At 39.3% G+C, this 27,784-nt stretch overlaps 1 protein-coding gene across 13 annotated transcripts in view; it reads left to right on the top strand.

Moving 5' to 3' along the window:
* The window catches only part of TRIP12 (thyroid hormone receptor interactor 12), an 81,542-nt gene that overhangs the window by 28,726 nt on the left and 25,032 nt on the right, over window positions 1-27,784 (top strand). For 9 of the 13 annotated variants that reach the window (XM_061365237.1, XM_061365228.1, XM_061365234.1 and 6 more), the window contains exons 3-15: window positions 9,238-9,363; window positions 10,301-11,100; window positions 18,724-18,829; window positions 20,051-20,187; window positions 21,127-21,210; window positions 22,590-22,685; window positions 23,690-23,838; window positions 24,141-24,176; window positions 24,267-24,362; window positions 24,777-24,869; window positions 25,003-25,164; window positions 26,856-26,924; window positions 27,026-27,191. In XM_061365237.1, the coding sequence (XP_061221221.1) occupies window positions 9,238-9,363; window positions 10,301-11,100; window positions 18,724-18,829; window positions 20,051-20,187; window positions 21,127-21,210; window positions 22,590-22,685; window positions 23,690-23,838; window positions 24,141-24,176; window positions 24,267-24,362; window positions 24,777-24,869; window positions 25,003-25,164; window positions 26,856-26,924; window positions 27,026-27,191 (2,120 nt within the window). The remainder of the gene's footprint in view (window positions 1-9,237; window positions 9,364-10,300; window positions 11,101-18,723; window positions 18,830-20,050; window positions 20,188-21,126; window positions 21,211-22,589; window positions 22,686-23,689; window positions 23,839-24,140; window positions 24,177-24,266; window positions 24,363-24,776; window positions 24,870-25,002; window positions 25,165-26,855; window positions 26,925-27,025; window positions 27,192-27,784) is intronic. The other 4 variants (XM_061365238.1, XM_061365239.1, XM_061365235.1 and 1 more) reach the window with 3 other exon arrangements.

The raw sequence follows: 27,784 nt of genomic DNA, 5'->3' as shown, positions 1-27,784 counted from the left end.
TGACCTGGAATTAATAATCCTCTTCCTGGGGTAAAAGACTAGAGCCCAGTTATTTGGGCATGGGGTGGGGATTTTTCATATATCTACTGTTTATTCAGATTTTGTAGCAGAATGCAAGGAGACTTCTACAGTGAGTCAGATAAATTGAAGAATTTTAGGGGTAGCACTTTTTCCTTGCAAGCAAGTTACTCATCTGGTGTTTTTTTATTGTGATCTGTTACTTAAGCTATCACACAATGGTTCAAGATGCAGCTTATCTTAAATGACTGGACCTCCTAAAATGTGTGTGTATCAGACTTCCATGAGCAAGAGTGTATTGTACTCCTGAACTATGACCTTTATCAGAACCAAAACTCTTTGCTTAAGTGAAGAGGATGAAAGCTTACAAGTCTCTTTTAAAATACAGGCTCTGTAGAACAGGACCTGCCCTGACTTTCTATCTCTGAACAAGCATTTCTGGCTGGCAAAGAATATAAAAGGCTTGCATAAAGCATTCTGGTTAATATAAACTTTATAATGAACTTGATTTCTTTTACTGTCTTCTGTGTTTCCTCTTTAGTAAGCTGCTGGGCAGAAAAGGCTATTGTGCAAGGAACAATGCAAGACAAATCTATCAGGTCCTTGAAAATTTTATAGATTAAATGGAGACACAGGCTCTTGATAACAGTCGCTCTGTCCCTGGCTTTAGACACAAACTTCAGGACTAATTCTTCCACGCATGAGGTGGCATAGTATCTTTTAGTTCTGCTATTGAACAGTACATAGGAGGGTTTAGAGTTCACAGCTTGATGTACCTTCTTCATTAAGCCGTTCTGTACCCTGGCAATACATACTACTTTGGCTTCTATATTTTTTAAAAAAAGGGGACTACCCCCAAAACAAACAAACCCACCAACCCAGTGCCCCCCTTTTTCCTCCCTCCCCTGCAACCAAACACACCTTTTTGTACATTAGTTGTTTGTGGTTTTTCTTTGGTTTGTTTGGTTTGTTGTGTTTTTTTTTGGGTTTTTTTTTTTTTTTTTTTTTTACACTTGGGACACTAACTTCTAGTCTTTTTGACATTTGTCATCCATAAAATGCAGCTCTCCAATTTCAGCTGCAAATTCATTTAAATAAACTGTGGAAAGCACAGCTTCAATGATATGCCTATATTGTGCAAAAAAACTTATGGACTTAGGATGCATGTTAGTATTTTAGCTGGAGTTGAGAATGTCCTTTTGAAGCAAATCTGTCATCCTTACCTGCTGTGTTTTGGCTAACATAGTGAAGATAGTCTTGGAGCACTTTGAATTGGAATCTTTCTGGATCAAGGCAGACTGGAAGCTGTGCTCTGTGAAAGCATCTCTTGCCTCCTGGTCACCTGTGGTTGTAGTCTGCTCTCCTTTGAAGTAGAAATTATTGAAACGCATTAACTGTTGGACGTTGGTCTTTAATGGCAGCTGTCTTGCTTTATTGTGTTGTCTGTTGATCCGCACTACTTATTAATGTAGTTGTACAGACAGTATGAGATTTTATTCAGTCACTTTACTCGATCCATGTGTTTCTTAACCCAAACCAAAACCAATGCTCAAATGCAAAAAAAAACCCCAAACAAAACAACACCAAAACAGAAAAACACCCAACCCTACAAACCCCCCCCCCAGAACTTAGTACTGTATAGGGAATTAAGCAGTAATGTGAGTCTGTAGGGGGTTGTTGCTTCATGCCAAAAATTAGCCACAAAGTTTATAAGCAAACTTAAGGGCCACACCTTCTGAAGTGTCGAAGGTTACCTCACTTTGGTCATAGATATGCAGTCATACCCCTTCGAGCAAGGACAAGTTTCAATACTGTCTGAACTTGCGTACTTGATTACATTTTTTTCTTTGCATAAATAGCTTTCTAAATGCTGGAAATGCTTTTTTCTTAAAGCTTTCTTGTGGCTAAGGTGCACATACATACTTTCAAAATACAAAATAAGTGACAAAAACTCAGAGTATTTGTGCAGTTTGTCACTTGTACTGTAATTTCAGACTTCAGTGTGAAATCAGCTATTTGAATGACAGTGTGTGGCTGTATAGCCAAATGGCTTTGCAATAGCCTTAGCTTTGCCTCTGTCTCTTATGCTCCGAATGGAGTGAACACTACAATAGGCTTGGGTTGTGTAAGGTGTTAAAAAGTAAGGAGAGAGGCTGGAGAATGGTATCATCGCTTCCAAGCTGAAATGCTAATGAATGTCCTTCTGTATATAGTCTTTCACCTTTTTGCTGCTTAAAGGTCTTCTGTTAAAACTTCATCAGTTTAACTTGCTGAACAGCTACTGTTCTCTTGCCTGAGGACTTGGGAAACTCCAAACTCCTCTCTGGTCCAGTATGTAAAGCATAAATGTTTTTAATCTTCCTCCTGTGACATATTATACTGGCAGATTTGGCTTAACCTGGAAGCAACAGTGCAAACCATTTTTTGTCTAGACTGGGCTTGTTTGCTGTCACCCTAGTAATGTCAATACTTGCAGTAAAAATGAGTGGGGGAAACCCATGGTGTGTTTTCTGCTGGAGTTTTTACCAGCAATTTAACACTCAACACAGTTATCACAGGTAGTGTAAGATGATTGTTGCAGCACAAATTGTAAGGGAGCTTGGCATCTGTGATGTGTGCTTTCCTCTAGTGGAAGCAGAGGATGTATTTGAAGACAGACTTATAACTGATGAACTGTTTTCTTCCCCATATATGCACATACTCACATATGAAGATAGGCTGAGAAAGTTGGGGCTGTTCAGCCTGCAGAAGAGAAGGTGGTGTGGAGACCTTATAGCAGCCTTCCAGTATCTGAAGGGGACCTATAAGGATGTTGGGAAGGGACTCTTTGTTAGAGACTGTAGTGATAGGACAAGGGGTAATGGGTTAAAACTGAAAAAGGGGAAGTTTAGATTGGGTATAAGGAAGAAGTGCTTTACTGTAAGGGTGGTGAGGCACTGGAATGGGTTTCCCAAGGAAGTTGTGAATGCTTCATCCCTGGCGGTGTTCAAAGCCAGGTTGGACAGAGCCTTGGGTGACATGGTTTAGTGTGAGTTGTCCCTGCCCATGGCAGGGGGGTTGGAAGTTGATGATCTTAAGGTCCTTTCCAACCCTAACCATTCTATGATTCTGTAACCAAACTGGCCTTAGTAAAGTTGGACTAATGTGATTCTTCCTGTTGTCAGTACTGACGTTGAAATAACTTTGTGCTTTGGATGACTTTCTGCTCTTGTGGATATTATAATTTTTAATGGCAGTACAAACATTGCAAAATGGTCAGTGTTACCATTCTAATTGCAACTACAGTTATGATGGCACCTTCCTAACTACAGCATAAGTGGTGAAGTTCCCGATGACTGGAAAAAGGGAAATATAACCCCCATTTTCAAGAAGGGGAAAACGGATGACCCGGGGAATTACAGAGCAGTCAGTCTCACCTCTGTGCCTGACAAAATCTTCGAGCAGATTCTCCTGGAAGGCATGCTAAGGCACATGAAAAACAACAAGGTGCTTGGTGACAGCCAGCATGGCTTCACTAAGGGGAAATCCTGCCTAACCAATTTGGTGGCCTTCTATGATGGGGCTACAGAACTGATGGACAGTGGTAAAGCAGTGGATGTCATCTACCTGGATTTGTGTAAAGCGGTCGACACTGTCCCACACGACATCCTTGTCTCTAAATTGGAGAGACATCAATTTGATGGATGGACCACTTGGTGGATAAAGAACTGGCTGGATGGCCGCACACAAAGAGTTGTGGTCAATGGCTCAATGTCCGGCTGGAGACCAGTAATGAGTGGTGTCCCTCAGGGATCGGTGTTGGGACTGCTCTTGTTTAGCATCTTCATCGCTGACATGGACAGTGGGATTGAGTGCGCCTTCAGCAAGTTTGCCGACGGCACCAAGCTGTGTGGTTCAGTTGATACGCTGGAGGGAAGGAATGCCATCCAGAGGGACCTTGACACGCTTGTGAGGTGGGCTGATGAAGTTTAAACTCATGAAGTTTAACCATGCCAAGTGCAAGGTCCTACACCTGGGTCAGAGCAATCCCAGGCACAGCTACAGGCTGGGCAGAGAAGAGATTCAGAGCAGCCCTGCGGAGAAGGACTTGGGGGTGCTGGTCGATGAGGAAATGAACATGAGCCAGCAGTGTGCGCTTGCAGCCCAGAAAGGCAATTGTATCCTGGGCTGCATCAAAAGGAGTGTGACCAGCAGGTCGAAGGAGGTGATCCTGCCCCTTTATTCTGCTCTCGTGAGACCTCACTTGGAGTATTGTGTGCAGTTCTGGTGTCCTCAACATAAAAAGGACATGGAACTGTTGGAACAAGTCCAGAGGAGGGCCACGAGGATGATCAGGGGACTGGAGCACCTCCCATATGAAGATAGGCTGAGAAAGTTGAGACTGTTCAGCCTGGAGAAGAGAAGGCTGCGTGGTGACCTCATAGCAGCCTTCCAGTATCTGAAGGGGGCTTATAGGGATGATGGGGAGGTACTCGTCATTAGGGACTGTAGTGATAGGACAAGGGGTAATGGGTTCAAACTTAAACAGGGGAAGTTTAGATTGGATATAAGGAGGAAATTCTTTCCTGTTAAGGTGGTGAGGCACTGGAATAGGTTGCTCAGGGAGGTTGTGAATTGCTCCATCCCTGGCAGTGTTCAAGACCAGATTGGATGAGGCCTTGGGTGATATGGTTTAGAGCGAGGTGTCCCTGCACATGGCAGGGGGCTTGGAACTTGATGATCTTAAGGTCCTTTCCAACCCTAACTATTCTATGGTTCTATAAACTCTTGTCTGAACTATCTTCCAGCACTTCCCACTGAAGGATGACTGCAGGTTTGTAAGGAAGCAGTAATGATGCTAAAGCTTCCCTTTGCAGCAGTAAACCAAAGAGGAGTGGGAAGCAGATGCATTAATGAGAGCACCCTTTTCATGGGGGCAGGAGGAGGGGGTGGAAGGTACTTGCTGTCACTTTCTTAACTGTCTACATTGTCACCATGTTCGCTGAAGAATTGTTGCCTTTGTGGTTTAAGTTCCCAGTGATGTCATAGTATTTACTTTGAATGGGAACAATTTGGAAGCTGTCTTGTGAGGCACACAGTAAATTCTTTTCTGAAAGAGATGCATTTGACTACTCTCTTCAGTTGGGAGCAGTGTTTCAGTGTATTGGTGTATTTTTTTAATCATCTTTTGACAGAAGTAAAGGGTGTTTAGTTTTGTAGACTTCATGTTTGGAAATATTTAATACCTCAACTGCTGAGGAACATGACTTAGATGAAACACTTTGTTTATTAACTAACTTCAAAGGGCATGTTTTTTTATATGCATTGAGTAACTCTTTGAGGACAGGTTCTAGTTGGTTCTTTATTATGGTTTTGCTAAGGAAGCCTAAGGGCTGTTTATATAAACACTGCAAACTAAATGGTGGATCACTTGTCAACTTACCTATGTGTATGTTATTCTAAACTGACTGCGAATTAAATTGTATGTCAGTAGACAGCTTTGCCTGGTTGAGTGAAGCCTTGGGGTGGGTTATGAAAATGTTTAAGTTGGGGGGGAAAAAACCCCAAGCAAAACAACCAAACCAAAGCATAAAGAAAAGGCGGGTGGGAGGAAATAAAGAGGGCAAAAAAACCCACCCAAAACCTAAACCAGGAAACCTCAAGGCAACAAGTGAAGGTGCAGTAAGTGCTGAGTCTTCCTGGACCTGCCACTGCAAGTTGAAATGGACAAACTCAAGCTCATAAATACTTATCATTTTTCATCATTAACGAGGAGCAGCCTCTCAAAATGCTTGGTGTTGGAATATTGGTTCAAGTGAAGCTTCTGAATGAATGATACATTAATAGAAAAAATAAAGAGCTTGTAACTAGGTAAGTTACAATGTAAAAGTCTCGAATTATGGCCAAAAGTACATTACAACCTTTAACAAGAATCAGTCTTCTAACTGCCCTTGTACCTTTCCACAGCAGTTCTCTAAGTGTTACTCTTTTTGTTTCTCGCTCAAATATTCCAATATACTTTTGCATATAAGTTAACTTTTAACAAAACTTTAGGCAAGCTGTCATAGCCTTAATATAAATTGAGACAATGATACTGGTTAAAGTTCTTTTAACTTAGTCCTGCAGTCTCTCCAAATTGTCAGTTTGCTTGCTGTCGGGCATGTAAATCTTGGAGAAGGGGAGTTGATGTCATGCTCCTTTTAACTGATGCGCTACTGTGTGCAGAGTTGCTGTTGTCTTTTATATCTTCTTTTTGCAACGCATGCAAGTGAATCATTAAACTAAAGAGAAGTGAGAGCACAATAGGTTTTTAATAATACGATGAAAAAAATACGTATCACTTTTGACTCCCTGTTATATTTCTAGTGTAACCTTTCTGCTCTGGCTATGAGTGTTATTTCTATGGTTGGTTTGATGGATAAATAAAATAAAGCAAATGCAAACAGCCTGCATGATGCAGTATTTGCAGTCCCTAGGGTATGGTTGTAGCTGTCTTGGTCTGCATAAATTGGACAATGGTGTGAAATCATGTTTCTAAAGCTTGTAACACCCTGAAGGTAATAAAGGTGGAAGGGGGAAGGCCTGGAGCAAGTGGAAACTCTTCAGTGCATGATTCAAATAGCTGATGTTTTGATGTATTCCTTTAGCCATACTTTAGTTGAAAAGATCTTAAATTGTGTGAATGCTTAAAGCACAAAGTTGAATATAGTTCTAATTAAAGCAAACAAAATATCTTTAAGTGAAAATAATCTTTAAAAATATACTTCAGAATAAACGAACCCTGATCGATTAGCTTTTGTGAAAAATGAAGTTCCTGCCAAATGTAAATTATGTAACAATTTCTGTTACTCCCATAATAAAAACATTTCAGGGGGAAAATTAAATTTCACGCCTTAATCTTTTGTTGGGAAAAAGGAAATCCAAACACTCAGGATTAGGTGAAAGGTTCCCAAGGTTACCTTGGAGTTTGCTATTATGAGCTAGAGATTTGTTTTGTTTCCCTTGCTTTTGATAGTAAAAATGATTTCTTCTATTATAAGAAATAAAAACAAATTACTGGGGTAATTTGCAGAAGATGCTGTTAATTTTTTCAGACTGTTATGCTCTTAGATTTATTTTTTCATAGTTACCGGCCCAGCTGGTAACTCAGAATCACGCAGGCGATCGCTCACACCCTTTCCCTGGGTGGGATGTGGAGAACTGTAAAAATGTAAAACCTGTGGGCTGAGATAACAGCTTAATAACTGAAGTACAAACCTATTACTACTAATAATAATGATAAGGGAAATAACAAGGGGGGAGAATATAAAACTAAAATGGGAAAGGAGGGAGAAAATGTCAACCCAATATACACAAGTGATGCACGGTACAATTGCTTAGCGCCTGCGGACTGATACCTAACCTGATCTGAGTAGTGATCTGGGCTTTCTGAGTAAGTCCCCCGAGTTTATATACTGGGAATAGTGCTGTGTGGTTTGGAATCTCTCTTTGGCTAGTCTGGGTCTGGCTGTGCTCCTTCCTGCTTTCTTGTGCCCTTCCTCACTGGCAGAGCGTGAGAGTCCTTGATCAGGGTAAGTGCTGCTGAGCTGCAACTAAAATGTAGGCGTGTTATCAGCATTATTCTTAGACTAAAGCCAAAATACAGCACTGTACCAGCTACTAGGGAGAAAATTAACTATCCCAGCTGAAACCAGGAAAGCACCTTGTCCAGGTGCATTTGTATCTTTGAGCAACTGACTAAAGAATACTTTGAAAGAAAACAGAGGAAGGAAAGATGTAAAAAAAACCAGTCATATTACTGAACTTTTACTATTTTGACTCTTAAGGATATTATCACGTGGTTGTCACTTAGATTAGATGTGGTACTTTTTTCCTACTAAAGTTTGTGTTAAAATCCTTAAGAGGATGGTGAAACTTTCTGGCCAGTAACAGGCTTAGCTCTGTCTTTGCTGCTAGGTTTGTCATTTGGTTGGAAGAAGGTATTGAAAGCTTGTGACAATTTGCATCTTCCTGTAAAGCTGTACTCTTGTAACTTTTTGATGTTAGGGGGAATAGGTTGGAGAAGACAATTAAATCTGAAGTCCGCATTTCTCCTCTCCTCCTATATTATTCAAAGATACTTGCATAGCCTAACTCAAAGGACTGTATATCCTAGGTTAATAGCATATAAGCAACATTTTTTTGAAATATTGCTTCTTTCAGCATTAATACTAGGTTGGTTGGATGTCTTATGAAGGTTAGTGGGGTATAAGCATTAGAGTTTTCCTGGGGACAGCTGAGTCAAAAGTGTGTTTTATCTGGGGAAGTGCAAATGACATGGTTTTTGCCTTAGCAATTCTTTATACTGTGCTGTTTCAAATGCTGATGAGAGCTGTCTCTTCTGAGTCGTGCAGGTGGTAATTCTGATTGGTTTTGAAAGTAGAGGTGGAATATGTAAAGATGTAACTTAAGTCTGAAATTTTATCTATGGTATATATTATGATCTTTGTCCTCCAGTAACAGCTATGCAATAAACCATTTTTTTGCATACAGCTGAAAGCTGCTTGGAAGACCTTTTGTAGCTTACCTGTATGAAAGTCATTCCTTTCTCTGACATGACAGGTTTCCTCTCATCTGACTGCCTTCATTGGTTGAATGCCTTTCTTCATTCCTCTTCATTCCTGTGTTATGGAATAGCTCTTTATCTTTTGAACTAGTGAATCTGCAGCCAGAAAATAACTGGCAGGGTTGAGCTTTCCTACTGAGTAAAAGGTTGCATTCCTATTCTGAGCATTTGACTTTCTTAAACTGAAAAACCAAGAGATACTTGTAAACACTCACTGGATAGTTTTGATGTATGTAATCTTGAGATGGATGAGTGTTTCTGAGAAGAGGTCTTTGACAGGTGCTCTAGTCTTGTGCCTTATTGTGCTAACTTAATGCTCAAGTGAGTAATTTGGTAATCTTGCACACCAGAAAATGTCAGATTTATCTACACAGGTTGGGTGTGAGATGGTTTTTTATTGATTTAAAACGACTAAATAATTGTGTGCTTTACAAAACAGTTGCACTGGTAGTGATTTGTAACTGCACCAGGGGATTATTTTGAATTGTCTTTAATTTTAGGGGTTGATATGGAAAGGGGTTGAAGCTGTAAGCTAACATTTTTAAGTAGTCCAGAAAAATAAATAATTCCACCTGCAGGTTTGTATCTGTATCTTGGAATCCTGATAGATTTCTGTTTTGACTTTCTGCTGACAGGTCACATTTAGGGCAGGCAAAACATAAGGCACATAGCCCTCCTGAGAGTAGAAAATCTATTTCAAAGACACCCAAAGTGCAGTCTAACACTCCTTCTGAGCAGTCCAAGGGACACTTTTCTAAAAGGTAATTGTGCTTCATATTCGTATATTAACCAGTGTTACTTGTGCTTCACTACTGTGCATAATATATCTAGTCATACAGAGTTCTTGGAAAATGTATGACTAATAGCTTTTACCTAATTTAGGTATTGCGTTCAGTGGATATGTTTCAGTGTTTCACATTGTTTGTGCTTTGGTTTTCTTATTCACCAACTAAGCATTCCATCAGTGATGGGGAGGAAACAATTTCTGCATAACTAGTCTTGGAATACTTTCAAGGTCTTTCTCCCCTTTTCCTGCTTCATGTTGGAGAAGATTGCTTAAGGAATTTGAGCAATGTCCAATACAAATTGAAACATAGGATAACCAGAAGTATGCCTATGTTCAGGGTAATCAACTCGGTTGTGCTTTGTACACTCTTAGTGCACGTCTGTATACACACTGGAATAGTTTTCTATCAAAGAGAATTTTGCCATTTTTCTGTGCGATTCATTACCTCAATTTCAAGATTGATGAGAAACTATCCTTTCATTAAGAGACTTCTTGAACTAGAATAGTTATGACTAGTTATGCATTACTGAATGCTCCTGACTCTCTTGTGGAACTTGTGTTCTCAAACTTTCAGCTAATAGCTTCATGGCATTTATTTTTTCTTTCTAATCTGTTTGACATATCTATAAAAATAAAAGCAGATAGTAAAATCTGTCCAAGTTACCTCATACCTTTCTGTGTTTTTTATGTTGCAGTTTATTTTAGTTCTCATGCTAGCAAAGATTTGCAGTATGGCTGTTCTTTATAAGCATGGTCTGGGGTTTTTTGTTTCAGTGTAAGTTTAATCAACAGTGTTTCTTATCTGTGCTTTCCTTGATTATTAGAGAGTGTTAACATTATCTTGCAAAACTGTTGCTACTGTGAGTGTTTTTTGAGTTCAACACTAACACTGTTCCTCCTTACTTCTACAGAGGCTGTAGTTCATCTGCTGGCCTAATACCACAAGAAGAAGATCCGGAGAGAGTCAGTACTTCAGAAAAACAAAAAACGGGGCAAGTGCCTAAGAAAGACAATTCTCGAGGAGTTAAACGCAGTGCTAGTCCAGATTACAGGAGGACCAATTCTCCTAGCTCTGCTAAAAAACCCAAAGCACTTCAGCACAGTGAAACTTCCTTGGAAACGAACAAGCCACATACTAAATCTAAGAGAAGGCACTTAGACCAAGAACAGCCAAAGTCTGCACAATTGCCATCAACAAGCAAGGCTCACACCAGGAAGGGTGGAGCTGCTGGTAGCTCCCGAAGTCAGAAAAGGAAAAGGACAGAGGATCTGTCTTGTATAAAGAGTGGTTCAGCAGTTGAATCAACTGGTGCTGAAGAGAAGTCAGCAAAACTCTCCAAGCTGGCTTCAAAATCGGTGACCTCAGCCAAAGCTGGGTGTAGCACCATCACTGATTCTTCTTCTTCAGCTTCCACATCCTCCTCCTCTTCTGCTGTGGCCTCTGCTTCTTCTACTGTTCCTCAGGGTGCCAGAGTGAAACAGGGAAAGGACCAGAATAAAGCTAGACGTTCCCGTTCTGCATCCAGCCCCAGTCCAAGAAGGAGTAGCAGGGAGAAAGAACAGAGTAAAACAGGTGGCTCTTCAAAGTTTGACTGGGCTGCTCGATTCAGCCCAAAAGTCAGTCTCCCTAAAACAAAACTGTCTCTGCCAGGCTCTTCCAAGTCAGAGACATCAAAACCTGGACCTTCAGGACTACAGGCAAAGCTAGCAAGTAAGTTGATCTTCTGTAAAAGAATAAGTACGTATGTTTTAAACCCAAGTCTTCTGAACAAATATTTCTATTCTTTTTGGGCTTCTTGACATCTTCCTAGAGAAACTCAAACTGTGTGTTCTGCTGAGTTTTTAAGTAAAGCTGTGACTGAAACTATTCACAGCTAAAGAAAATTACTATAATACAGTTAGTGTTCTGTAAGTTCAAGTTGTTTCTCTGTCTTGCAAATCAATTAAAAAGCATGCAAAGTAATTGTGTGTTGTGGTGGGGACACGCATTGTACAACTTTCTTGATTGTATTCTTTCTGTTAGATTTTTCTTTTTCTTATTTTCTTAAGCTTTCTGTCATGAAGTGGGAATGATAAATGCTGGAAAACAAGCAGATAATGTGGTTTCTTGTTTCAAGTCCACTTTTCTAGTTTTTCCTTACTGTGAGAATCTCTTGTGATTTTACTTTAAGAATAGCAGTCTTCGAAACCTAGTGTACCTAGTGCCTGGAATGTTAGTAAATTTATCTTTTAAATTGTTCTTACCAAATACGTCCTCTGATGCTGTATTTGAATAGCAGGTGTAGTTCTTGGACATTGTCACTAAGTACAGGCTGCTTCCAACCAGAGCATTTGCTTTGTAGTGTGCAGATACGCTTGTAGCAATATTGCCTTGAACAAAATTTTTTTGAAATAGTTATGCTGCGTTTGTGTACTGTGATTTATTTATAGCATGTATTCTCTAAAACTTCATTTAAGAAGTTGGATTCCTAAGTTTGCTTATGGTTTTTCCTTTAACCAGACGTGATCAGGAGTAGCCTCTCCCAACTGGGGCGTGTCTATAGCAAGTACTAATGCAGGAAATAAACAAGAGCAACTGGATGCCTTCCTGTATAATCAAAATAAGTTTAATTGACCTAACAGGCTTGTTATGGACTGGAGTATACATTCTGTAATGATCTAACACAATTGATGAAGAATGGCATTGGGGAAGGGGAAAGAAGTTTCTTTATAAGGTTTTATCTGCTTGCTCCATGGTTCAGGACTTTTTGGGTGATGAATTTCAGACAAAAGCCCACTGAACTGGCATAGGATGGACTGAGGGGGAAGTGGGAAGGAATCACACAAGAATGGTATTGACCAGCAAGTTATTATCTGGGTCTGTCCTTGTTATAGGCAACTTCTTGGCAATCATGAAAAACAACAGGGAGGAGAGAAAATTTGCTTCTTACAGGTGAACAGCAAGAAGGTGAAGGCAGAGTAATTTTTGACAAGTTACAAAACTTCACCAAGGGGTGAGAAGGGGAAGGGTGGGATAGCATAATGTAAGGGGTGTGTGTTAAGTAGTTTAAAAAACAGCGTTGGGAATACGAGCCTAATCTGTCTCTACAAAGAATGTACTGAGAAAGCCAGCCTGACTAGCTTTAGCTCTTCCAGGACCTGAAAGTCATCTTTTGATAAAAGGTAAACTTGAGTTGAACTAATACATTTGAGTATATGTCACATAACCAAGATGTTATGGATCTGAATGGGAGTGTGTGTATGTATATGTGTCCCTGGTAAGGGGCACAAAGCGTGGTGTGAGACATTTTCAGACCTGGTAGAGGTTAAAGTTATTTCAGCTGGCATCCCAGTTTGGGGAGGGAGGTACTAACAGGTGTGACGCTGAGATGCCTAAAATGTCTGTCTCTTTATTTTACTGTAAATTACAGCAAAAGTTATTCCAGTGGTTATTTATATTGAAAATCATAGATCAGAGTAAGTGATTGTACTGAATATCAGTAAGAGTAAGAACTTGGAGTAGAAGAGTGTTAAACTGATATTTTAAGATAGTGTCAGCCTTTCAAATAGTGCACTAGAGCTCTGTGACATCAGATTGAAGTGATTTTGGGATTAACAGTGACTATTGTTAGCTCTAGCCCTTTTAAAAAACAAACAAAACAAAACACTTGTCTGCCATGCAGTGTCACTAACTCAAAAATACTGAGAGAAATTTGAAATACTGTAACGATTTCAGATAACACTGAGAACTGTCAAGAAAATATGCCCAGGGTAGGTTTTTAAGGAAGAATGAGTAAGTTAAAATTTATTTTCTGTAGCACACTAGTACCCTTAGAGGATTAGGGAGCAGAAGTAGGTGATTTTTCACACAAGTATTAACACACTGAGGCTTTCTGAAGTAATAAGGGAAACAGTGGTCTAGATTAAATTGCTGAGGTGTACACCCCTCTGCCTGGAAATGTCCTTAGAAATCATAGTAATCTAGTGTAGAAGGTGAAAGGTAAAACTTGTAGGCTTGTGTAGTGGTATAGTATGAAAGAGATGTTTGAAGAAGTTTGAAATATAGAATTAGTGAAAGATAAATAAACATGCAAACATCGTTCTATAAGGAGCTGTAAAAAACTTTGGGAAAAAATTTGTGTGTGAGAGTGTTTCTAGGAAGGAAAGTGGGAGAAGAGGGAAGATGATTCTGATGAACATAGAATCATAGAATGGTTTGGATTGGAAGGAACCTTAAAGATCATGTAGTTCCAACTCCCCTGCAATTGGTAGGGGCACTTTCCACTAGACTTATATATAGAAATACAATACTGTTCACTTTTGGGTATTGCACTTCAGGAAGTACAAGAGGAATTAGTAGCTGTGATCTTTGAAGGAAGAACTTGAAGAGCTGAGCTGGCTTGCTCTGCTGATGAGAAGAATGAGGAGAGATGTGGTTGCCTCAAATGTTGTAGGGGTATACCCTGAGGTTTCTTATGCAGTCCTCACTAGATAATTAATAGGTGTTGTACGCAGCCAAGGTGACTCTTGGGAGTCCTCAGCTACACAGCAGTCTGAGCAGTGACATCACTGAAAACCAGTTATAGAATTTGTTGGAAGAATAAAAACAGACTAGACCAAAGTTGTCGTTTTTTTTCTTTGTTTGTTTGTTTTTTTTTTTGTTGTTTTTGTAGCTGAGTATTTCTTGACAGGGATGGGGAGGAAACAAGTTTCTTGTTTTGCTCTCTTGATGTCACTATTTTTTTTATCCCTTTCAAGCCCTGTATTTTGTAGGGGCTTTTAAAATATTGCAAATCAGGTCATCTTACTGATTATGTAACAATAAAACCCCAACCTTGATTAGGGAAATCTCTGCTGCCCTTTGTGTAGTTTCTTGTGGCCCTTAAGTGGAAAGAAGCTGACAGTGATGGCTGAGACAGTGCTGAGAGCAGTGTAGCTTAGGGTAGCTGCTTCTGACTGAGAAGCCTCTACCTAACACTTCAAGATCTGGGGGGGACAGGAAAGGTTATTGGGATACACAGAAATGCCACATGAAGGTGAACACAGAGCAGGAATGGTGTGTAACTTCTGGCTTAAAGGGATTTGGCAGAGGTGAGGGAGAAAAGAATCTGAAAATAGCTCTAAATTAGTCTATTTGGGACTGTGGGCAAGAGTACTGTCTGCGTGATGGTAGTTTGAGCCTTAGAATTGTGGACTTAGGGTGGAGGAAATAGATTACTAGCTTGGAGATACTTGGTTTAATTGCAGTGATGGGCTCTGTAGGGCTATAATCAAGAGCTGGGGATGTCTGGGCTGGTACTGAGGGAGGGGAATAGTGGAGCATTAAAATAACAGGAAACTGTCTTGCCTTCCCCTGCTGCAGCTATTTTCACCATCTTTATTGCATGAGGAGGAGAGTGGCACAGTGCTGACTATCTGTAGTCTAACCTTCCAGTCCTAGCAAGTTCATCTCTACTGATTATCTTTTTGAACTGCAAATAAAGGGCTTTCCAGGTTATGGACTTGTAACAGTTTGATCAACTTTGTTTTGGCTTGGGTAATACTTGAAGTAAGTGAATGCAGTATGACTGCATTCAGAACTTGGTCTTCTCACACAGGCAAAAAATGCCTTTAAAGAAAGAAGCTGACCAGTAAACACACTTAAGTATGAATATGTTTTTAAGACTTTTTGTTGTTGTTGGATTTTTGTTAGGTTGCACTGTTTCAGGTTTAGCCTGTTTGGGTCTGTTTTCCATCTGAGTCATTAATGTGAGTGCTTAGCATGCAAATAGGATGATGTTAGGGCATATGCAGAGGTAGAGAAGTGAAGACTTGGGAAAAGAGAAATGTGCAAAAAGATCTGACAAGCAGAACGTTCTTCTGAGCAGCATGAGAAAATGAGATCGACTTTTCTTGGTGCTCAAGCTGTGATGTATTATGCAGTTTGTCCACCAAGGTGTAAATGGGCATCTCTAAATTCTCTAAAACCTTCTTACTGAGGTAATTCTTTACCTTGAGAGTGGTGAGGCACTGGCAGAGGTTACCCAAAGAAGCTGTGGCTGCCCCATCCCTGGGAGTGTTCAAGGCCAGGTTGAATGGGGCTTTGAGCAGCTTGGTCTAGTGGAAAGTGTCCCTGCCTGTGGCAGGGGGGTTGGAACTGGATGATGTCCTTTTCAGCCCAAACCATTCCATAATTCTGTGAGTTCAGTTTGAAGAGATGGCTCGGCTAACTTGATGATTTAAAGAAAAGGACAGCCCATTTCACAGCTTCATTGCCTTACTGGTTCATGGTATCTGTTCTCATCTGACCTGTGTTAAGCAAGCTCAGCTCACCAAACTGACAGAATATTTATGGAACAGGAAAGTGTGTATCAGGTGTGCACTTTGTGCATTTTAGGATTGGTTTGGGGTCAGTAAGTCATGAGTGAGTGTATCATACTGTTAAACAACAGTAAGCTCTGCTGTTTTGTGAAACCTTTGCCCTTAAGAGAAATCTGATTTTGATACAAGTTAAGGCAGTCTTACTTCATTTGAGTGGTTGTGTGGTGTCTCATTGATACACTATCACTAAGCTGATATGGAGTTATTTAATATTTATGTCTAACTACTTGAAAATGAGTACTCACAGATTCAAAGTAGTAAGGTGTGTGCTGACATAAAGAATTAAAACGTTTGTGTATTTTTCCAGTGAACTCTACTACAGTAGGGTGATAAACTTATTATTCTAAATGTCAAGCTAAAGTGCATCTCACTTAGAATTTCACCATGCTGTTACAGGTTTTGGGTAGCTTACTTTTTCCATGTATGTAACGTGAACTCAGAGTGGTAACATGTTACCGGTGGAGTGAAACAGTGCTGCTGTACCCAGTGCGAGTTAAAGCATGTGCTTTCTCGTGTGGAATACAACCAGCTAAGAGGGGTGTTCTGTTGTATCTTGTTGTACTTCGAAGGCTTATGGCATGAAATACTGCTGCAGCTGTTTCAGACTTGTTTTGTATATACTTTATGACGCACTCCTTCCCTCCCCCCCCCGCCCCCCCGCAAGTATCTTACTGTATGTAAATAGGGTTGGGGTCATATGTTGTAGAAACTTCAACTTGAATTTTTTGGTTTGAAAACATATGTAGTAAAAATGCTGCTGTTTTTTTGATTATTTGAAAAAGTTATGTATTTTCTTCCATATGGACAGACCATCTGAAAATTCGACTGGTTGGTCTGCTTTGCTTCATTGCTTGGTGGCTATTAAGTACAGAACCATGTTTTCTTAAGGTTGCCAAATTTCTTGAGTTAGTAAGCCAGGTGTGTAGTAAATGCATGAATATCAGATTAACCTTTACCTGCATGGAGCTTAGCTGCGTGCAGCATTGTGTTACTGGGTCAAGTACAGTATTGTGTTTGAAAGGACAGACTAATGGCTAGGTCAGTGTCGTGGTTTAAAGCCAGTCAGCCACACAGTTTCTATTCCCCCTCCCCTCTTTTTTCCCTTCCCCCCCCCCCCCCCACTGCTTCCTGCTCCCGGAGGGACAGAGAGGAGAATCAAAAGAATATAACTCCCATGGGTTGAGATAAGAACAATTCAGTAACTAAGGTATAACACAAACCACTGCTGCTACCACCAATAATAATTATGATAAAGGAAATAACAAGGGAAGAGAATACAACACCTCAGGACCAGCTGACCTATAACTCAAGCCCTGTGAGCCCGACCGAGCACCGACCGATACCTAGTCCAGCCCTGCAGTCCCTAGCCCTTCCGGGTAAATCTCTGTTACGTCCTGGGTGTGATGCGCTGTGGTATGGAATACCTCTTTGGTCAGTTTGGGTCAGGTGTCCTGTCTCTGCTTCCTCCCAGCTTCCCCTCCTCCCTGGCAGAGCATAAGGCTCAGGAACTCCTTGGCCAGACCAGACATTTGACAATAACTAAAAACATCAGTGTTATCAGCTCTGTTCCCAGGCCGAAAGTCAAAAACACCATGCTGCACCAGCTACCAAGAAGGAGAAAAAATGACTGCTACTGCTGAACCCAGGACAGTCAGTAATGGCTTTTCAGATCGCTTTCCCTTTTTTCTGTTAAATATCCAGTCAGAAGCTGCATAGTTACCATATCATCCGTTGGTATCACAACTCAGCATTCCTGGAATGCTTTAGGATTAAGGAGATAGACAGGAGCCAGTTTGATATGTACTGTCCTCAAAACCATTTCCCATTTAAATAGGTTTTATTTCTGAATTGTTGTCAGAAGAGGGAGCAGTGACGCAACTTTCTCATCTTCTTGAAATGCATTACATCTGTTCTAGTAATAGTATGCGTAAATTGAATGCTATGGGGTTCTCACTTTATTTATTTACTGCAGATGTGGGGTGGGGAGACATGACTAAAATGTCAAGCTGAGCCTCAAGGATTTTAATTTTTTTGACACTTTGATTATCAACTTTCTAGTTCAGAAGATGTTACAGGATATTTCAGCCTGATAGTAATCTTGTTCATCATCTGAAAATGTACTGTGTAGGTTTATTGTGTTTAAGGTTTACCTGGTTCTGCAGTAGGATGTAATCAGAAAAATGGCTTCATAACCTAGAGTAAATTAATAACAGTTAAGTCAGTCTTCAACAATGCAAATACTTCCAAAATAAAAAACTTGAGAACTCCTTTTCCAAAGCTGTGAAGATATGCTTGATTATTTGCATCAAGGAAGACCTTATGACAGTGATAGGGGCTGAAGGGATGTAGGTGAAAGAATAATGCAAATACTACACGTGACAGATCTCAGCACTGGCAGTGCTTGAGTCCTGGAGGGGAGCATGGTTTTGGGTTAAGGCAGTTATAGTAAAGCCATACTAATTTGAATAAAACTGACTTAAGATAATATGATTCAGCTAGTGGTGAGTTTATGTGCACAGACTTACTTTGTGGTGGGGGAAAACAGACGCAACCACAGCTGCCTTCTCCTGCAGTGTATTTTTTTTTTTTAATCCTTTCTGTAGATAAAAGTAATGCATATTATTTTAAGCGTTTTGACAATTGACGTGTGGGAATAATAAACTTGTGTTTCATAATGTGAAAACTGTGTATCATGAGAAACTTAGAAGCTCTTCTGTAACTATAATGTGTAGGTTAGGAAAAGGTGTCTAGGTAACCAGTTTGAGTTCAGTATGTCTAATATTACTTAAGGAGTAAAAATAAATATCTGAACCTTTCTTTTACTGGTAGAGCAGCTTGGTGTAAGGCAACTAAAAGCTGATGGGCATATTGTGCTTCTTATGTAGAAGCTGTTCTTCTGCATTAAAGTTTCCTGTACACAGAAGTTTCATTTCTTTGTAGAACTGCTGTGTATTGAAAGACTGATTTACTCTCAATTCTTTTACATATTACATAGGTCTGAGAAAATCTACAAAGAAGCGCAGTGAATCACCACCTGCTGAGCTCCCCAGTTTGCGGCGGAGCACACGGCAAAAGACCACGGGCTCCTGTGCTAGCACCAGGTAAAACTTTAGATAATGAAATGTGATGTCTGCAGTGGGTTGATATTAATGTCAGTTTCAGGCATGAAAACAGGCCTGTCTGTCTCTTTGCTATTGTAGAAGTAGCTGTAGCTTTTTCAGGCCTTCTGGGTTACTCTGTACAGCAGTGTCATGGAGAGCCATCACCTCAGTTGGTAGGGTGGAGGCTAGGAAACATCCAGAGACAGTACCACAGATTTAAGTAATCCTTTCTTAGGGAGGTGTTTTTAAAAAGACAGTAAACATGGAGTGCCCAAATACTGTCCATCATGGATAATAAAATACATGACTATTCTGAAAAATCAAAGATTTCATAGTACCGTGCAGGAGTCTGTTTCAATAGTGTACATAGTTAAGCTGACTAAGCTTGTCAGCAATTGTATCTGAGCAACACTACAAATGTCTTAAGTACTAAAAATACTTTCTGATGCAGGGGAAAATTAGCTCTGAATTAATAATTTTAAACAGCTGGTAGATGAAATTGGAGGGGAAAGTAAATGTGTCCTCTGATGCAAAAAATTCTTGTTGCATATATTGTGAAGCTAGACTCATGAAGCCTTAACAAGCTTTTTTTTCTTAAGCCTAAACTGCATTTGGTAATCTCTGCACAACTTTTTCCTTTTCCATGACATAAAAAAAGGCTCCGAAGTCTGATTCTGTTGTCAAGTGTTCATTTGAATTTGACTGTCTACTTTGTAGGCGTATATATTTGTAGTGATGATGACAGTAGTGTTTAAAAAAAACATAAATTTAAAAGGGCTTGCTCCCTCAAACTTTTTCTGGCGCTGAAAACCAGGTTTATCAGCACAGTTCTTCGTGCTTTCAATAGTTCAGAACTTCCTTTAAAGGTAGTCACTCTGTCATCAGACCTAAATGTGTATGTGATTTGTAATTAGCCATCATTTTAATCCTTGCTCATTTTTACAGTTATATTCTAGTAGACTGCCTTGTCTTGAAGGGTATAATGTAAGGTCCTAGCTGTAATGGATATAAACAAATCAACACCATGGAGCAGGGCAGTGAGGGTAAAGAAAAGATGGATAATTTTGTGAAGACTGATTCATATGTAAACCTGATGTTTTGTGCAGCTTTGTGGTAGTGGTCTACATAAATGTTACGTGGTTCTGAGTAGTCTCACATTAATACATCTCTTGTCTTACTTAATAAGGTCTGAAAATTTGTTTTTTTTTTTTGAATCTTTAGTCGGCGAGGCTCTGGCCTGGGCAAAAGAGGAGCAGCTGAAGCTCGCCGACAGGAGAAGATGGCTGATCCTGACAACAACCAGGATGGAGTTAACTCTTCAGCTGCACGTACAGATGAGGCTCCCCAGGGTGCTGCAGGTAAGAAGAAATTCCAACTGAAGCACTTCTAGTCCAGATGCTGATAGAAACTTTTTATCACTTTAAAAAATAGCTAAATGGATTAAATTGTGGATAGAAATTCTTTCAGCTGGTACAGCTGGTAAATAATTCTTGAAGGTTTTTGAGAGGGGCCTTTATTTTGAATCTGTTTTCTTGGATATCTGGCACATGTTTCAGTTACGGTTTTTTTGTTATCTTCAGACTACATCTGATAAACTACACTTTAGTTTTCAGCATCTAAAGTTGGTTTTTCTTAAAAGTAACTTCAACTGGTGCTAAATAAATCACTGTACTGCCAACTGAAGAGACACTAAACTGCTCAGAATACAGAAAGCATGCATTTACCTGTAAAAGCTCTTCATTTACACTCATAAATTTTCTGCAAGTTTTCTGCTGAAATTGCAGGCGTGTCTGTACTGGAGAAATTTGTAACCAAGTTAAATATTATTACTTACATGGTCCGATTGCGTGGTACTTAATTTTATCATCTGGTCCTAATCAGTAGCTAGTTCGAAGTTACTTTCCAGCAGTTATGCTGGACTGTAGAATATCTCAAATGTGCTCTTGCTTAAAGCTAGCTACAGCAGTACAAACCCTTAGAATTACTGTAAACTAAGTGGAACATTGCACTCAAGTAAGAAAAGTGTAGATTTACTAAGGATACATGTAAATGTCTTTGAAAGACAATTTGCTGATCTAGCTGTACTTTTCTTTTTTCCATTTTCTTGTGTTGATATAACCTCTCTCTTCAGCCTTTGGGAAGTATAAGACCTGTGGACTGATCTATTAAAGTGACAATTGTACAGAAGTATGATGGTGGCCGTATTAAATGCAGAGCGCTCGTCTGATGGTGGAATTGATACGGATTTTGTAGCTTTAAAGGCAATGTAACTTGGATTAATCTTTTTCTTTCTTTAGCTTCTAGTTCTGTTGCTGGAGCTGTAGGTATGACAACCTCTGGAGAAAGTGAGTCAGATGATTCTGAGATGGGAAGACTACAAGGTATAAAAGTTGCTAATTTACTATTCTTTTGTTTATTTTCTTTGCAGCCTATAAATAGCGATACGTACCCAAAAATCTGTAGTATATGTAGTGAGGAAATTTCTGTATTATATGTAATGAAAGGGCTGTATTTTGTTTCTTCGTCCGTGAACGTTGCTTTGCTTATGGTAGTTCTGAAGTATGGGCTTACAAGCCTTAATTTTCTGAAGATACAAGAATTTGGAAATGATGTCTGGAGGGGGTAGCAAAGTGTCCTTCACTTACATGGTGTATTACACTATTTATGACTTTTCAAGAGGAGGTGGGGGAGAGAACTGAACTCAGTCCTATTAAGTGTGTGAGCTCAAACATGAAAATAAGTCTTTGCAAGAACGTTTTAAGTTGACAGTCCAGGTTAGGCCTACTGTTAACTCTGCCTGCTTCTGGATAACATTTTTTTGTGCTTGTCATTGATACCCATGTTGCTGTAAGCTTTGACCAGACAAAATATAAATGTTCTTAAAACGCTTGCTTTTGTGCTTGAGCTAAAGGATTGAGGTGTCTCAAAACCTGAGAGTAGAGACAGGTATAAATTCAGTTTGCATGTCCAGTTTGCAACTGTTTTAAATGATTTTGCCACTACCTTGCAAGGAGTTCTGAAGTCAGGATTTGTCTTGCAAATGACAGGTTTCAGTTAATCTGGGCACTTAAGGAGAAATGAGTGCTGTGTCACTACTAGTTCACTTGCTTGTAATCCTCAGTAAGCATAGGTATGCATTGGGAATACTGATCTAAATTGTTTTATACCATTGCTCATTATTGTATTGATCAGCAGTAGTCATGGTTGCTACATTAAAAATCAGAATCACTCAGTCTAGTCTACCTCTAAGCAACACTACTGGAAAGTGTCCAAGAACAAAAGCAGAAAACCCTAATATCTAGCAGAGTTTTTCCCCTCTTCTGCTTATCAGCAAGTAAAGGGTTTTTTCAGTGTCACTTTTTTCCAGACTTACAGTGCCATTCAGGTCCTGAAAATGTGGCTAGATGCTTAACCTGTTTGTGTAGCTCAGATTTGAAATTAGTCTGGTGTACTTGCTAGACTTAGATCTAGACTTATAATGATCTAATAGACCAGGTTTGTTGTGTTATATGTATGACTGGAAACTCAAGTGGGTGACTTCTTAAAGGGCCTTCATGCTCTGATGCATACAAAAGTCATTTGTTCCCTAAAGGTCATCTATTTGACGTTTTTAAGAAATCGACATAGCTGCAGTCATCTAATTCTAACTCTTAAAGTATCAAAATTCTGGTAGTCTTAAATTATAACATCATGGAATTTAAGCTTTTAAAAATATACATAGAAGCTTTGACAATGGCTGTTATCCTCTGTTTGCTTTTAGCTCTATTAGAGGCTAGGGGTCTTCCTCCTCACCTGTTTGGCCCTCTTGGTCCTCGGATGTCGCAGCTCTTCCACAGGACAATTGGAAGTGGAGCTAGTAAGCAAAGTTTGTCTAATTTGACTTAATTCTTTCCACTTCCAGACTAGTAGAATTCAGACACTAGTAAATGCTAATATTTGTATTAGCTTCATAGTTTAACGTATTTTACGTGTTGGACATGTGTATGTTATGTTAGTGCTAGACCTCTGGTCAACAGTATTAATTTGCTTGTCTTCCTATAAGGAAGAGGAATTTGCATTAGCTATATTTCTTTCCTTTTTTTTTTTTGTTTTGGGAGGGGGGAGCATCTTAATGTTCCTTTCTAGGTGGGGAAGGGAGGATTCTTGTCTTTTCACCCCTCCCTTAGGTTTTTCTTTTGCATGATGGGCTGCTTAACAAAAGATCTGTCCAGTAACCTTGGGTTTTTTGCTACTTTAAACAAATGTTTAATTTAGCGTAAACTTCTAGCAGATGTCAGTTCTAAGGTATCTTGTTCGTAGTTTCAAAAGCGTCTTTTAAGTTTCAGACAAATAACTGACTCCAGGCAAGTCAGTGAGAAAACATGGGTCCTTAGTCTTGTTCCACCACACCTGCATTATGCAGGTGGATTTGTACCTTCTAGTTCAAGTCTGGCTTCTCAGGAGAGCCGAAGGCGGCCTGTTACACTGCCTGCCAAGAGGAGGATGGGGTCTCACGGATACTGCATGTGCTTTAATATCCAGGGGGTGTGTTGAGAAGTCCTTTCCTTTAATGAAGGTGGAGTGGTGTGAGTTCTGGTACCTGCTATAGGTTGGCAAGATGGCTATGGTGAGCAGTGTGGTGGACTCCTTGTGCTGATCAGTCTGCACTGGAAAGACAGCCAAGAGTGAGATTTTTGCCTCCCTTTCCTATCCCCCCTTCTTATGACAGGGAAAGGAAGTGAAACTACAAGTACAGAGGAAAACAAACTGTCTCTGGTCTTCCACTCTGGCAGAAGTATAACAATTCCCTTGAACACTTATGTTTTCTAATATTTTCTTTCCTACTCTTTTTTTTTTTTTTTTTTTTTTCTGGCTGTCTAGGTTCTAAAGCCCAACAGCTTTTACAAGGTCTCCAAGCCACTGATGAAAGTCAGCAACTCCAGGCAGTGATTGAGATGTGCCAGCTGTTGGTAATGGGAAATGAAGAAACATTAGGAGGATTTCCAGTCAAGAGTGTTGTCCCAGCTTTGGTAAAAATTAATTATCATATTTCTGTTGGAGGATATATTTTACTCAATACCTTGCTTAAATATTATTTATTATGTATTCTCAATTGTATGTGTATCTTATCTGGTTTTTGAGGGCATGTGTTGCTAAATTTTGATACTCCTATAAATTCTTCTCAATTCACTCTGGCTCAAGAAGTGGTACTAGATCTTTTGAAAATCCCAAGTCCTGAGTCAAAAGTTACAATGCTGATTTGTGCTCTTCTTATGTAGATGTTTAGGTACTTTTTACAAAACTAAATTCTTTTTATTTTTTTTTTTAACAGATAACATTATTGCAGATGGAGCACAACTTTGACATTGTAAGTGATCTGTAATATTTAAGAGATTTTTTTCTTTAATACAAAAGAGTACCATCTGTATTTTAAACCAAATATCTGTATGCTTAATAGATGAACCATGCATGTCGGGCCTTAACGTACATGATGGAAGCACTTCCCAGGTCATCTGCTGTAGTGGTAGATGCAATTCCTGTCTTCTTGGAAAAGGTAAAATGAAATCAAAACAGTGTTAAACTTACCTGAGGGGATTTTAGCTTTTGTTTTAGCTTTAGCATATACCATTAGGAAAATGTCTCCATAGCTTACAAGATAATACATAATGCATGAGAAGCTTTTAAAAACAGTGCTTTTCAGTGAGGGTGTTAAGAGTAAACAAATCCGATTCTCTGAGAACTTTTGTCTGATATCACAAAGATACTGTGTAATTATAAAAACTGGTAACTCTTTGAGTAGCTATATTGTTAATCTAGCTTTACATTGGCTAGCTTGATTACATCCAGTAGTGCAGCTGCATTAGCATATGTGTCTTAGTACAGGCTAATTGTCCATGTGTTAATGAAGATTGTTATTCTTACATACTGGTGTAGAAATTGATCTACAAGCTTTCTTGTTTTGTTGTAGCTGCAAGTTATTCAGTGCATTGATGTGGCAGAGCAGGCGCTTACAGCTTTGGAGATGTTATCACGCAGGCATAGTAAAGCCATTCTGCAGGCAGTAAGTAAAAAAAGAAAGCACTTTTACCTCTATCTACATCTTGTTGATCTTCTGTGAAGATGAAATAGGAAAACAATTTCTGTGATTTTTTTAGCAATACTGAGAGTAATAATGTTTGTTTGTTTGATTATAGGGTGGGTTGGCAGACTGTTTGCTGTATCTGGAATTCTTCAGTATAAATGCACAGAGGAATGCACTAGCTATTGCTGCCAACTGCTGCCAGAGTATAACACCTGATGAGTTTCACTTTGTGGCAGACTCTTTGCCACTGCTTACACAAAGGCTAACCCATCAGGTAAGAATCTATTATAAACTGAAAAGTTGTGATTTTGACCTGAAAGTAGTATAAAGTTGCTTACCAATACCTAGTTCTTTGCTGGGTATCATTTTGCTTTGCAATGTGGTAATTGTCTTTAGAGTTTCTATGCTGTCAAGTTGTGATATTCTAACATTCATATGAACCTTCTGTGTTTTGTAAATGTACTGTAAGGATTCATGACGTCCCTATAAATTTTGAAAAATGAGATAAATTAGTTTAGGGCATGAATAATAACGGATTTGTTATCCTTGTTGCCCTGTAAGAGGAAATCCAGTAGTGTTAACTGTTCTGTTTCTTTAACAAATGGATTACAAGGTTCCCTTCCTGTTCAAACTCATAAAAGCTTCAGTTCCAATCCTTTCACACGCCCTTCCCCTTCACTCAGATGACTTTTTGGGAAAGTTTATGGCTTTTACAAAAAGGAAGTTCCTACTCTTGCACAACAGTTCTAAGTGATGAATCTTAAATCATGGGGCTCCTAAGATCTACCTGTCCTGCAGTGCTGCTACATTCATAAATGAGCACTCACAATGACTGTTGCACCAAAAGAGCTTTGGACATACTCCTTGGTTAACAGATCCCTGTTAAAAATGGGAAAAAGGAGAAAATATTTTGTTCCTTTACAAATCCAACTAAATGGAAGATTCCAGGTAATGTTTTTATGTATTCTTGTGCTGTTCTTAATTTTGCCAACATCTGTTTGCTGAGAGACTACTTGAGTCTTTGAGGCATCTTCACAGAAGTCAAATGTTGGCTTTAGATGGTGCTTTGGAAACAGGAAGCACCATTCTCAACAGTAGTAGCGACAAGTACTGACTCCTGCTCTCTGAAGAGAAGCTACAGCCTACAAAAGTAAGATGTCAAGAAATTTTGAAGTAGAATTTTTCTGGCAGGAAAAATGTAATCTTGAGTTAGCTCTTAAAAGGATAAATGAGGTTGGAAAGGATCTCTCAGTTATCTGCTTAAGCATGGTCAACTAGAGCAGAGTGCCCAGGAGCACTTTCAGTTGACTTAACCTTTCCAGGTACCCTCTTCCAGAATGCAGCCACCCTTACAGTAAAAGTGCTTTATTATGTTCTGGGGGACTTTTATTGATAGTTTCAGTGAACTTTTAATTAGAACTATTTTTAGAGGAATGTTTGCTATCTTGGTGTAGTTGTTTTTGCTGTCTTGGCTGCACCTCATGTTTATAAAAATAAGGCTTCATGTAGTCTGTAGAACACTAGCCTTCACTCCTGCTTATTATGCTTATTGTCACTTCTGCTTCACTCCTGCTCGTTATATTACTCCTGCTTTGTTTGTGAAGTTAAGCCATAATTCATTTATCTCTATTTCCTGTTGCTTTGGCTTTGTAGTTCTCTTCTGTTTTGTTTCCTCCTCGTAGAATCCAAAAATGATATTATAAATCCATTTATTCATCTCTAAAGGTCCCTAAGGGTATTTGTATTGCAAGTGTGAGGTGTTTCCAGGGTTTGTGCAGAGCACGGGCAGGTCAGTTTAGACTGTCAATGAATTTAAGATTCAGAGCCATAATATTCTGTAAAATGGGATTCAGCTGACCTTTTTGGAAAAATTTTATGAATGCCTCAAAATGACAGAGTAATCTGATGGAAATTCAAACATTCTAATTTGAACAAACATATATATGTATGTATTTTTTATAATAGGACAAAAAGTCTGTTGAAAGCACTTGTCTGTGTTTTGCAAGGCTAGTGGACAACTTCCAGCATGAGGAGGTAAGGGTGTGGATTTTTGTTTCCTTCTTCCCTCCTTCAGTTTCTCCTAAGGGCTTACCTTTCAAATACTAATGTTTTCAATTTTCTGTTCCCTCCTGAAGAATTTGCTCCAGCAGGTTGCTTCCAAGGACTTGTTAACAAATATCCAGCAACTCTTGGTAGTGACGCCTCCTATCCTGAGCTCAGGAATGTTCATCATGGTGGTGCGCATGTTTTCCTTAATGTGCTCCAATTGCCCTACACTTGCAGTCCAACTTATGAAGCAAAGTGAGTTCTTACTCTTTCATATTCTTGGGGACCTATTTAAGTTAATGTCTACAGCCAATATGAAACCCTGTACACTTGATTAGACAAATGTTGTATTCTTAGTATTCTTCACTTTGACTATGCCTCCCTGGGATAAAAAAATCAGTTAATCTCATTGAATTTTTCTTTTTTTTTTATTTGTAAGGGTTTTTTCTCCCCTTTCTTGTCTCTAGCTGTTGTCAGTGGAGTGTTTGCTTAACTTTCAGCCTTAGCTGTACAATTTACTCTCCTTCCAACACAAGTTGAATAATTCTTTTTGTAGTCTTTACCAGGTGGGCGAAATGTGACTTTAAAGAACTTTTTTCTAAGAGAAAACATTAAGAAAAGTAACTGTTGTGTAGCTGTCTTAGTTCTCATTCATTTTCTTCTTTTAAAGTCATAAATTTTGACTTGTCACTTCAACTGCCATATAAGTTCCTCTGTTTTCTTCAGTGCCCTGTATATTGAGTGGTATTTCCTTCTTAGATGTCCCTTAAAGGAAAGCGAACAACTGAACAAATCCCCAGCAAACAACAAAGCAAAAAAAACCAAACCACAAACCAAACCCCTTCCCC

The sequence above is a fragment of the Neopsephotus bourkii genome, unplaced genomic scaffold (assembly GCF_033783945.1).
Source record: "Neopsephotus bourkii isolate Nb327-2 ecotype Australia unplaced genomic scaffold, CSIRO-AGI_Nbou_v1 NB_1279, whole genome shotgun sequence".
Classification (NCBI taxonomy): domain Eukaryota; kingdom Metazoa; phylum Chordata; class Aves; order Psittaciformes; family Psittacidae; genus Neopsephotus; species Neopsephotus bourkii.
The sequence above is the reverse complement of the archived record's forward strand: the minus strand, read 5'-3'. Positions and strand labels throughout refer to the sequence as shown.